General features: G+C 39.4%; 1 protein-coding gene across 2 annotated transcripts in view; it reads left to right on the plus strand.

The window, feature by feature from the left end:
• Positions 1 to 3,766: 3,766 nt before the first annotated feature.
• The window catches only part of LOC307153122 (uncharacterized protein), an 88,967-nt gene continuing 79,572 nt past the window's right edge, over positions 3,767 to 13,161 (plus strand). For both annotated transcript variants that reach the window (XM_079862293.1, XM_079862294.1), the window contains exon 1: positions 3,767 to 3,873. In XM_079862293.1, the coding sequence (XP_079718419.1) occupies positions 3,802 to 3,873 (72 nt within the window). In that variant the 5' untranslated portion in view covers positions 3,767 to 3,801. The remainder of the gene's footprint in view (positions 3,874 to 13,161) is intronic.

Below are 13,161 nucleotides of genomic sequence, written 5' to 3' on the forward strand. Positions count from 1 at the left end.
GGTACGAAGTTCATAAATTTCTCGGAGAGGCCCCCTTGCTGTCTTGCTTTTCCCCGATTTGGGGGAATGAATATTTCACTCCAGCTAAAAATTATATGGGGTTTAAACTATGGTTGAATAAAGGAATAGTTCGATTGATGGACTTATACGAGGACAATATTTTAATGTCATTTGACAATCTGGTATCAAAGTTTAATATACCCCGGAAACATTTTTTTAAATACCTACAGCTTAGAAGTTTTATTTTTTCAAAATTAAAGAAATCTGTGCAACTCCCTTCATTGTCGACACTGGAAACCTTTTCCACACAAGAATGTTTCAGTAAAGGGCGAATTTCCCAATTATATAATATACTGGTACAGAATCATAAAGAAAATTCTGAAAATAAAAGACGAGAATGGATGCAAGATTTGAATAAAGACATTTCATTAGATGAGTGGGGTACAATATGTTTAAAAGCACAAACTCAAACTATAAATACTCGTTTAAGACTATTACAATATAACTGGATAATGAGAACTTATATCACTCCTGTAAGATTAAATAAATTTAACCCTAATATTCCGGACTTGTGTTTTAAATGCAATATTTACCAAGGCACATTTTTTCATTGTGAATGGGAATGTGTTGAGGTGCAAAAGTTTTGGAGGAAAGTTACTCATTATATATCTCAATTTACGACTACCCCTATATCTTTAAGCCCGATAATATGTATATTGGGTATTTATGTAGACAATTATTCTCTGGCCAACAAAGAGAAAAAACTGGTGGATTTGTGCCTACTACAAGCCAGGCGTTCAATTGCCCTTTGCTGGAAGGATACAAGTTGTCCTTCCCTTGGACTTTGGCTAAAAAACCTGATTTCCAGTTTGGCCATATGTTATTAAGGGAAAGTCTTCTGAATTCTACGAAATTTGGGATATGTTCTTGAGATTTGTCAAAGAAGGTGATATTGAAGAGGCTATAGATGTGTGAAGTTGTAGTAAATGCTTAATTTGTAACAGAAGTGTATAATTTAAACCATTGTCTAGGGATTTATTTTATTATTATTATTATTTTTTTTTTTTTTTTTACTAACTGCCTGGGTTATTGGGGAGGGGAGGGTTGTGAGTAAGTTATGTTTGTATTTAAGAGGACTATATTTGTTCTTTTGCTAAATGTGTTGTAAAATTCAATAAAAATATTTTTGCAAAAAAAATAAATAATCCACCCGCCAACCGCCCATATTCTTTGATTTAGATATCTGCATCTGATCATCACATTACAATTATTCATATTCTTAGTTAAGCATGATAATATAGTAACATATCACACTGAAGTTGGCTGATTTAAAATGAACATTTATTTAAAATAAAAGTTCTTCTTTTGGCAAAATTAAATTTCCTTAATAGCCTAAACAGAGGCTTTACTCCCTTCAAACTTAAATTGTCAATGTTTCATTACATCACTGTTTGAAAACACTCAGAATAATTTTTTGTACCTTTTATAAAGGGCATTTTCCCCCTAATTTTATTAAAGTCCCTGTAAAGTCAAAATTAAGTATATGTTCTGAGTTTGTCACACCACAGAAAAATGTGTTATTAGCCACCCAGCCAAATTTTAATGATAAAAAAAGCCGGCAAGTACATAAAATAAGCGATCAAAATCTTGAAAAAATGAGCAGTAGTCTCTGCTCTCAAACGCTGGGGGCGTGTCCGCTGGCTGCGCTGAAACCACGCCCACTCGCAGGAAAGCTCGCTGCCGTCGACTCACCACACTCAACTGTCACCACTACAGCCGAATGGATGCTCCTAGCAGCTTAATTTGTTTACAAAGCCATACATGTTCGAGCCTGGACTACCTACTATAATTATAACATAAGCACACAAGGCAACTTACACTCATTGGTGGGCACACACTGCCGATGATGGCACCAGTTGTCGGCGCGACGGGAGGATGAAGGCAGAGGCGGGAGATAGTCGGTTCGGCCACATTCACCAGTAACAGCGAATTATCAGTGAATGAATCCCAGTTGTCTCCGACGAAAGTTTATAAAACTATCCCATGTAAAATGATCACTACAGAGGCGGGTTTTGGCGGTGATCCTGAGCTCTCCATCAAGGTGGCTCTTCACAAAATTAATCCACCTCTTGTTGATATGATAGTTTTTCGGAAATCTAAATAAGGACACCGATCTGTTTTGTACGTGATCGCATCCAGGTAATACTCATTTCCGTGACGAAGGCATAGCTAGCTAGCAAACTGTAGGATGTAATAACTAATAGTACTGACAGTAACTCGCGATTGAGTTGCAAACTGATGTGAATGGGCTCCAGTGCGTCATCAAGTTGGGGCGTGTCCAGGAGCTCAGGGGCTCCAGTGCGTCATCAAGTAGGGGCGTGTCCAGGAGCTCAGGGGCTCCAGTGCGTCATCGAGCCCCCGTTTTAGCCCTGCCCAAAAAATCCGGAACACAGCAACGATGAAAAACTGTTTAACGGTCTAACTCCACAATTCAGTACTTCACAGTGCACAGTCTTTGTAATATGATTTAGCAATACATTTCTAACATTTATAATGTGTTTAGAATTTTTTTTTAGAATTGCCTTTACAGGGACTTTAAATGTATCTAAACATCTTTCATTTCAAATTCTTAAATTTGATCAATATGGTAAATGGTAAATGGTAAACCGTCTTAATGAGCGAGTCATTGAGTCATTCATTCAAACGATTCGTTCAATCGGCTGATTTATTCAGAATGAGGCAGTTTATGAATGGGTAATTGAAACTTTGACTCAACCGATTCGTTCAAAACGCTGAATCATTGAGTAATGAGTGTTGCTGTGAGATGCGCTGTGGTTCTGCTGTGATCTTTGTTTGGAACTATTTTCGCTGCATACATTATATGAAATAAAACAGAATTATCCTCACGTTTTTGGTGATTACCTAGTTATTTTTTTATTTTTATATTAAAAATTGTTTTAATCAGGGCATTTGTACGGTTGGGCAAGTAGTACAATTCTCTCTCACTTTTCCCTTCAAAAAAAGAAAAAAACACACGTGTCCCGGACACAGTCTATGGTCCCTGACAAGCATTAATGTCGAGCCCTGATATGTTTTCCTTGATTGGTTTTCCCTGAAGAAAATTACATTGTTGAAAACGAAAGTAAAAGAGTGACTCACGTTCATTGCGTTTTACCGTGATGAGAGTTCCGTGTCTTTATTAAACTCAACTCAGTATATTGATTTATGTATCATCTACCCTCGATTAATTGGAATGGAATGTTTTTATTACTTGGCCCGCCCGCCCCGCGGATGATCCGCGATCCGCGCAGCACTATATAGGCTACGGTTTGAGAATGGACACAAACCGCAACAGAACCGTCAGGGTGGAAAAAGTGTATCTCACCATGTGACTGTCAGTCCGAGTTTTTTCGAGAGCCGGAGGCGGCACGAAATTTGACGGAGGCGGCCAGCTCATAATTCTCTATGCAGGAAAAATCCTGCATCCTTCAAAAATTTTCCCAAACTCTGGAACTGTGAAACTATTGCGCTCTAAAATTCCCATCATTCTTAATCCAATGGTGGCATTTGTTGGGTCAGTACACAATATTGACTATAAGACTTTATTTGCTCATGCTGTGTTCTTAGATGTTGAATAAGGCATCGGCTGCTGAGTATTGCCACATGGAAAAGGCCAAAGAAACCATTCTGAAGGAGGTGGATGCCAAAATGTTTGAGATCAAGAAGAGCCTGCTGGATCCCACCCAAGGACCTGTGATCTCCCAGGTGGGAAACTCCGAGCTTAGGGACAAATATGCAAATATGACCGCCACCGATGCAGTCCTGGAAGTCTTCAACAACTCTGAAGGCATCTTCAGTGAAACTATGACGAAGGTGAGCAACTTAAGGGTGAGAATTCGTTTGCAAGCTGGTTTTTCTTGTGGTTTGGATGTTTGATGTCTGCTAACCGCACTGGAAACGCCCAAGTACCTCTATTACTTTTGTGCATACTTACTAAAGGTTTTTCCAAAACTCCTAACAGTGTTGTAGTGCTTCAGACCAAATTCGAGGTAAAGGAGTAGTTCACTTCAGAATTCAAATTGACTGATAATTTTCTATCCCCCACGTCATCCAAGATGCTCAAGTCTTTCTTTCTTCAGTGGAAAATAAATGAAGGTTTTTGAGGAAAACACTCCAGGATTTTTTTTCCATATAGTGACTTCAATAGGGTCCAACGGGTCGAAGGTCCAGATGTGAGTTTCAGTGCAGCTTCAAAGTCTCGACACGATCCAGCCGAGGAATTAGAGTCTTATCTAGACAAACCAGCGGACATTTTATAAACAAAATAAACATTCATATACTTTTAACCACAAATTCTCATCTTGCACTAGCTCTGTGATGCGCGCAGATCGAGTCTAGTCTCGAGTAATAAAACACTGACGCATAGCCTGAGTATTAAACTTGAAGGTTATCTCACAATTCAGATGTTTTTCTTACAATTGTGAGTTTACATCTAGGAATTCCAAAACAAGCTTCGGTAAGATTTGCATATGGGCGAACACAATATAGCGGTGTAGTTTTGCTGCCTTTTGTTTGGAGCAGCCTTTACGTAAAAGTGTTTGTCTTTCTTAAACAAGGTTTGGTGGTTGAGTTCCCACTTGTAATTATTATTCCTAATGAGATGCAAGGGATAGCTCACTCCAAGCTCTCTTATAAAGTACTCTTTCCAGACCTGCCAACATGTACGCATTTTTCGTACTCGGCAAGCATTTTGATCCATAAGTACGCTTGTACGATTCGCTGCTCTCTAGGTACGCATTTTGTTGCTTCTCGCATTTCGCCGATTTCAGTTTCTATGCAATCTATGACGCAGATTCTGCCGCTGAGCCACAGCGTGTAAGTGGAGTGAAAAGCTTTCAGCCAATCAGAGCCCTGCATGTTAACCCGCCGCCCACCTCCCCCTCCTATCCACATGCTTTGCACTCAATTCAATTCAGTGCCTCAAGCAAGCCAGACTGGCCGGATAAGATACCTAGGCTTTCATGCCATGGCTGAACCGCCACAATAAAAAGGTTCGAAAAACACAATGATTTTTAGACCGCTATCGTGAGAGATGGCCTTGCCTCCAGATGTCCAGGCTACCTCATCATGCGTTCTGCACCGTCTGCAAGACGGACATCGACATCAGTCACCAAGGAGCAACAGGTAACAAACACAGTCTCACACACAAATACTCCCCATCCCCAGAAACATAATTATATTAAAAATAAAAGGGAAATGAGAAAAAAAAAAAAAAAAACGTTCAAAGTGTCAATAGGCTAACGTTAGCTTATCAAACCGGCCATCCTTCCCATTAGTTGGGGAAATTAGTTGGCAGTTAGAAAAGTGGTTGAATGGCTAGAAATCTAGAAGGTTTTAGACAGGCCAGGTGCTGATTAACGTAAGATAAAGGTAACAATTAGGCTATTTTTAGCCTAATTGAATTTATGAACATTAAAAATGACCTTGACATCATAACAGGCAGTCCAGCTGTGACGAGCTCAGTTCAGTTCACGCGTTCATGTAGGCTAACATGTAAGGGTGGCGCTGCCAATAACGCACCTAAAAGCTGTCACAAAGAACCGGCAAAAGTAGCCTAATGATTATGAATAATGTCAAATATAGAAAGGAGACATTTTAATTGTTTATTAATAAACAAGTGTTTCCTGTAGCAGTGTCGTGTCGACTGCAAAGATGAAGTTGACGATGCTGTCTCGCGATCTTCGCAGTAGTGAACGCGCCAGAGAGAAATGCACATTTCATACGGATTGCACAAGCAGAGAGCAGTCTGTTTTCTTTCGTTTTGAATTGTTCTGTTTAAAAGTAGACAGGTCTGTGAGTCAAGCAGGCGCTGAGTTTCGGTTAATTTATGAGGCGAGCTCTAGTTCACGCCGGCGCCTCCATGTCGTGATTATCTCTTGTCTTCTATATTTACTTCTTATTTATTAAATCCAGGCAATTGCTTGATGAAACATTGATTAAAATTAAGATACAATTTATACAAAAAAACGAAATTCACTTTAAAGAAAGGCTTTGTGCTTTCTGTTTGAGGTATTTGTGAAAGTTTAAAGCAGTTAGTGCCGCTTTCAGAGCGCTCATGTCCGTAACGGAGAACTGTCACACCCCTAACATTTTTTCCTCATAAATGCGAACACGAAAAATAAAATAAAATGAATATTTTATGTTATGTGGAGAACCAACCCTTCTTCCTCCAGTGGGTAGTATTACTTTTGGTTTGCGCAGTGTAATTCAGAAGGCTAAGTGTAACCTGGTCTGACTCTCATCTTTAACACATTACTACTTAGGCCTATTTATTAGCTTACAGCCATTCATCCACTCCATTCCTCTACACAGTAATAATAATTTATTGTAATATAGAAGGTTCTAGTGATGAGCCAAACAATGTATTTTAATGTAAATTACATGTATCCTTTGAATGAATTTTGCATGTTGATGTGTGTGTGTGTGTGTGCTACATTTTCAGATTGCAGACGCCATGTGGAAGGAACAAAGCACAAGAAACTGGAAAGTGCCATTGCCTCAGTCCCTAAGATCACCACAAAGTTTTTTGGAGATCAAGATCTACGGACCATCAGGGCAGAAACACTTTTCTCAAACTTTATTGCTGAGCACAATGTGCCAGTGTCTATAGCTTACCATGCTGGACCATTATTTAAGAAGATGTTTCCAGATAGTCAAATTGCCCAGCAGTACGGCTGTGCCCGAACCAAGACAGCAGCTATATTGAACACACGTTCCTCAAATGATGAACAGGTTATCAGTGACCTTATGAGCCGTTCCCCATTCAGCATTGCAACCGATGGTAGCACAGACATGATGTCAAGCTTTTTCTTTTGGTTGTCCGTGTCTATGATCCCAGTGTTGGAAAAATAGTTGTAGTACTCCTGAAAATTGTTGAGTGTAGAGAGTCTACTGGCGAAGGGATATACAATCTCATTGACCAGGAACTAAACAAAAGGAAAATACCATGGGGCAATTGTGTAAGCTTTTCGGCTGACAACGCCTCTGTCATGCAGGGGATAAGAAAAGGTGTCGCAACATTCATTAAGTCACAGAATCCCCACATTTACATGGTCGGAGTGCATGCCACCCTAATGCATTTAGCTGTGGAAAAGGCTTCAAGGAGTCTATGTATTGACATTGAAGACATGCTCATCTTTGTCTACTACTACCTTGACAAGAGTAGCAAGAGGAAAGCTTTGCTGCGTGACCTACAAATGCTGTGCGACACTGATGTGAGGAAGATTTTGAAATTATCCTCGACCAGATGGCTGGCTCTTGGCAAATGTGTCGACTCCTCCAGCAGTGGGAACCTCTGACTCTGTTTTTTGCTGAAGAGGCAGCAGGGAAGAAGGCAGCTAAACCTCTCACATCCTCAGCTCATCCCTCTCTGAAGAGCCCAGCTGCCCCTAAGCACCTACCTCGGGTAGCTTGCTGTCTCAAAGACTTTGTCCTCCAGCTTTTTGAAGACCAAAGTCCACCAGAGAAAGCCCAAGACCGGACCAAGCTCCACACAGCAGTCAGCTTAACCACCTAAGGGGTTTGACTTAAACCAATTTGTTTTTAAACAAAAAGAAAAGGGCAAAAAACAGAGGGATCTGTCCAAAAAGAACACAGAAAAGGAAAAGAAGATAGAAAAAACAGAGGTCACAAAACCACAGAGGTTGTATGCTTTCTTGACTGACCCACAGTCCAAGCTGTATGCTCTTTTTTTTAAAGAGAGCTATATCTTTATTTGAAACCGCAAATCAGAACCTGCAGAAAGAAGAGCCATGTGTGCCCATATTGCTGCAGATATTGGAGCTACAGTTGCAAAAAATGCTTTTGACGGACGGCAAATGGCTAAATTCTCCTCACTGACATACTTCAGAGACAGGTTCCCCTGCTTCTTGGGAAATGGTGTTACAGTGGATGAAGTGGAGGAGGAGTTTCGGCTCTTTTAGTCCTCCACCTTGAATGATGGTTTTCTTACCAAACGGGCTGATGAAGCTTGGAGAGAATTAGGTGTGATGGAATCAGGAGGGAAGAAACTTTTTGCAAACATTTCCTCAGTTATGCTTGGGGTGTGTGTGATTTTTCACAGCAATGCAGACTGTGAAAGGATTTTCAGCTTGGTCACTAAAAACAAAACACAATGTCGTGCTAGCCTGAGCACAGAGAGGCTTAGTTCTCTTGTGACAAGAAAAGTCATGATTGCCTCCAAATAGTTAGGGAAAGTTAGGATTTTTTTTTGCCAATCTGCAAAAAAAATTCTTACCAATAGCTTTTTTTAACCATGTGTTCCTATAGGTGTCTAGTAACACCTCCCAATTTATCCACGGCCAAATCCTCGGGGAAACGCCTGGAGAGGCAATCAAAGTTGGGGTGCCCAGACGGCCTGGGTAAAAATAATGATTTTTTTTGTTTTGTTTTAATATTACCTTTTGAGATGTCTAACTAGGGGTTTTTAGGGGTGCCGAATCTATCCCAGCCATTAGTTTTGAGTAAAAATGACTTTACAAAGTAAAAATAAAATGGTTTTATTGAACAATTACAAAACAAAACTTACTAAATCGGTTTAAGGCGAGACACTACAGGTGAATAGAGTCAAATGTTTAACTAGCAGATATCACCATGAAACTTTCCCAGTTGATTACCTATATTAAGATGAGAAAAAAATGTATTACAAGTTTTCTGTAATTTAATGTTTAAATATGCAAATTAGGCAATATCTAATTAAATATGCGCTAATTTGCATATATTTTAATATTAATATTGACAGTATTTTCGGATTTACAGGATAACAAAAGTAGATATCCATAAATCCCTCAGTAATTTTTTCCCATCTAATATGTGAACACAATGAAAAAATAATTTTTAACCTGGCTTTATCCAATACTCAGATTTCGTTTTTTAAAATATATGCAAATTAGCGCATATTTAATTAGATATTGCCTAATTTGCATATTTAAACATTAAATTACAGAAAACTTGTAATACATTTTTTTCTCATCTTAATATAGGTAATCAACTGGGAAAGTTTCATGGTGATATCTGCTAGTTAAAAATTTGACTCTATTCACCTGTAGTGTCTCGCCTTAAACCGATTTAGTAAGTTTTGTTTTGTAATTGTTCAATAAAACCATTTTATGTGGTCTTTTTTTTTTTTTGTAAAGTCATTTTTACTCAAAACTAATGGCTGGGATAGATTCGGCACCCCTAAAAACCCCTAGTTAGACATCTCAAAAGGTAATATTAAAAAAAAACTTAAAAAAATAATTATTTTTACCTAGGCCGTCTGGGCACCCCAACTTTGATTGCCTCTTCAGGCGTTTCCCCGAGGATTTGGCCGTGGATAAATTGGGAGGTGTTACTAGACACCTATAGGAACACATGGTAAAAAAAAGCTATTGGTAAGAATTTTTTTTGCAGATTGGCAAAAAAAATTCCTAACTTTCCCTAACTAAAAGGCAGCATTTGTTACAAAGAGACTTTCACTGACGCACTACTTAAAAAAGCCACATCTGCAACCTTTAACAAGTTAAACGATGCAAAAGTTTAAACACTATGCATGGTAAATTATAATTTTGTTTTTGTTTTTAGAAAACTGATTTTGATATTAATAACTGCTGGTTTTGCACATTTATTTAATGTTTTGATTTATTTATTTACAAAGAATGTCCTCAGTTTACTTCTATTTCTGACAAGATTTTCTGTTGGAAGAAGTTTCAATGGGCTATGCCTCCTGTACAAAATGTTCGGAGTGATTGCAGTAATTGTATAACATTTATGGTCTACTTGTATATGGTTATGGAGTAACTAATAAATCTTAATTGGTGAAAGTATGTAGTACTCATAAAATTTCTTGAAGGTTAGCAGGTATGTCTTTCTCGTTTTGTTCCAAACCAGAATCTCGTACTTTCTACTTACCAAAACCCAAAAGGAGATTTTATTTGCTTGGTGTTTGCAATTATGACTGGAACTGAAGCTTTCAAGCTTCAAAAAGTGTGTGGATGATGTAGAATTAGAATTTTGGGTGAACTATTCTTTTACTTCATGCTTCATTCCTGGTAATTGCAGTGGTAATTCCTTTCAGTTGTTTAAGGATGTAAATGGGTTTAACGATGAGAGTAGGAGAGGGATCGGTTGCTTTCCTCATTAATGTGATGTCACACTCATCATCTGCTAATCCCACACAGAAATGTTTCTCCAACGACTTGCATCATAACCATTGAGTCTTTATGGTCCTCATGCAGTTGCTCTTTTGATTGACCTTTCCCTCTTCATTCACTTTAAGCCATTCTTTGTACATATCCATGAACTTATTCATGCCATTTCTGCTCTGGTTTGATTAATTGCAGGGTTCCCACGGGTCCTTGAAATCCTTGAAAGTTTGTGAATAAAAAAAAAAAAAAAAAAATTCAAGTCCTTGGAAAGTTTTTGAAAGTAAACATACACAGATACAGGCCCTTGAAAATGCTTCCATATGATTCCCTCTGATCCGCTAATGTGTTATTCCGCCAACACTTCGTGGCCTATGCGCACTAGCTTGTGCATTTACATTAGTTACGCGCGTTTACGTGTTACGTTAAGTGTGTGCCGCATGAGGTACTTTGTGTTGTACGTTGCCATGACGTTCACACGTGCAAAACTGTAACAATGTATCTAGGGGTGTCGCAATATACCGGTATTGCCGATAATCGTGATATTCAAAGCATGAAATATCGACATCGTGTTAATTTAGAGCAATACAATATACCGGTATTGGCGATATTGCCGTTTTCTAGACGCAGCGCTCGTCCGCGCCCGCGCAGCTAGAGTGAAACACTCTGTCCACACCATAGACTGTAAAAAAATATGGACGTAGTGTCCGTGACGTCACCCGTAGGTTTCTGAAGAGCATTTTTGAAGCCTAAAGTGGGCGGAGCCGTCCGTCGCCATCTTGGCCTTGCGTCACTCCCGGATAACAGAAAATAGGCAAACAGGCGGGGCGTGACTGGAGCTGAAGCCTGGCTATCTGAAATCACCTAGCTCGACGTGATCGAGTTAGCTGATGATGTAAAGCCAAATAAAAGTTCCTGTTTTTGCCCTTCGAAATATTATAATGGTTAAAAGACATGGCTACAAGTGAGACTGTATTACTTCGAGAGTGTTTGTGTGTGACAGTGATTTATGTACATGTCCGTCACTCTTTCATGGTCCGTCAGCGCGGCATCGCTCAAGTTCGTAGAGAGCTTATTCAGTCCATTTTAAATTCTGAATTTGGCCGCCTCTCAAATGGGTTAAACCGTTAAACCATAGATATATTGCCTTTGAAGTGCAAGTAAATGCGCTAGAATATCCGCGCTCATTCATGTGCATTTATTGCACGGACGGAGAAAGCGCCGACGCCTGCATGATTTCATCTGACGGTACATAAGCATATTATAATCTATCTGTTCCGTGAGAGTAGAACGAACGAGCCTTTATTGACGTTTTAAATTTGAAAACCCCAAAAAGCAACAAAATTGTCAGACATCCATTAGTGCATGTTCACAGAGGAAAACAACTGAAATACAGCGCTGGTTGTTCTCTCGAACGATAACGACGCAATCCAAAGACGTGGGCTTTGTACCCAAGTATTAAATTGTATGAAATAATCCCGAAAAAAAAAGCACAAACACTGCAGAGAAGGCAAGTTCAGCAGCAACATTTGCTGAGGTGAAGTGACGGCTAGTAACAGCAGAGCAGACAAACGGCTAGCGTAGCATTGACAGCGGCAGGCAATCCATCTGTCACTCAAGTGGCCACACCCTTAAATTTAAATATTAATCAACTAAACGGACGAGTTATAAAAAAATGCACCCCCCTCACAGTTGTTATGAAGGGCAAAATTAGCTGTATAGACCAAAGCCACACAGAGATCCAGGCTGTAAACATGTTTTTTTCTGCTGTAAAGTTGGAAATTTTAACATGGGGAAGATACAGATTTGACTCACTTCTGCAGCCAGGCCAAGCGGCCAGTCAATGAATTGCAGTTTAACTCACTTCCGTATTGGTTTCAAGAGAGAGACGGGGAGGTTGCCGCTTGGTCCACACCCGAAAAAAGTAAGCTGAGCTCGCCAGTATTAACAACAGAGTTCTTCGGCTTCAAAGAAAACAGCACCATAGAGGTGTTCGCACACCGGACGAGAAGCGCAGCGCCACGTCTTTAAAATTCGAACACATTCTGTATGAGTGTACACACACCGGCGGCCGCGGCGCCCAGCAACGGCTCAGGACCGTGTTCAAAATCCTGCCGCGACACAGAGCGCAGAAAAAAGTGTTCAGATCACAGACTCAGCAACTATTGTATTTAATTGTACAGTATAATCATAACATAGTACAGACATTATCTCAATTCCATAATGTCCTTAAACATAATGATATTGCTGGCCATAAACTGAGAAAGTGCGTGTCCGGTGTGCGATACCGAGTTGTCATAGACGCGACGCGGCTATTATTTTACTAGTCATCATGGAATGGGAAACGTGACATTAACTGTTAACAGGGGGTTTCTGTGTTCATATATTTAATAAAGGGGGATTATTAAAATTAAGAACCCCGTTTTCTTTACTCATCTTATTTTTGTATTTGTATTTGCACTTGATTTTTTTATTCAAATCTGCTATCTGCATGACTTTATTGGCACCAGTGCAACAACAGGTTTAAGAGCTTTTCAGTTCTTCAGGAAACCTTCAGACAGTGTTTGGCTTCAGTTTGAAACCAGATAAACTTCACATGCTTGTCTTCCTTCACAAAAATTTGCCATAGATTGAGTACGCAAGAAGTAAAAATGCATGTGCCTTGTGTTTATCAGTATCCTTATGTTTGTTGGGTAAAAAAGAAAAACTATATAAACAAAGTAAAAATTAATTTGACTGATAACTACCCCCCCCCCCCCCCCCCCCTTCTATAGATATCGCGATATATCGATATCGTGAATTCTTTTGGCCACAATAACCGTGGTGTGAAAAATCTAACATCGTGACAGCCCTAAATGTATCTTACAGGGTAACACGATGTAACCTTGCTCTTACTTAAAATGTTTCCCACATTAAGTCCTTGAGTTTGAGGGTATTGGACCTGGAAAGTCCTTGAAAGCTCCTTGAATTTGAAGTTAAC

Source organism: Squalius cephalus (genome assembly GCF_949319135.1).
Source record: "Squalius cephalus genome assembly, chromosome: 24".
NCBI classification, from domain to species: Eukaryota; Metazoa; Chordata; class Actinopteri; order Cypriniformes; family Leuciscidae; genus Squalius; species Squalius cephalus.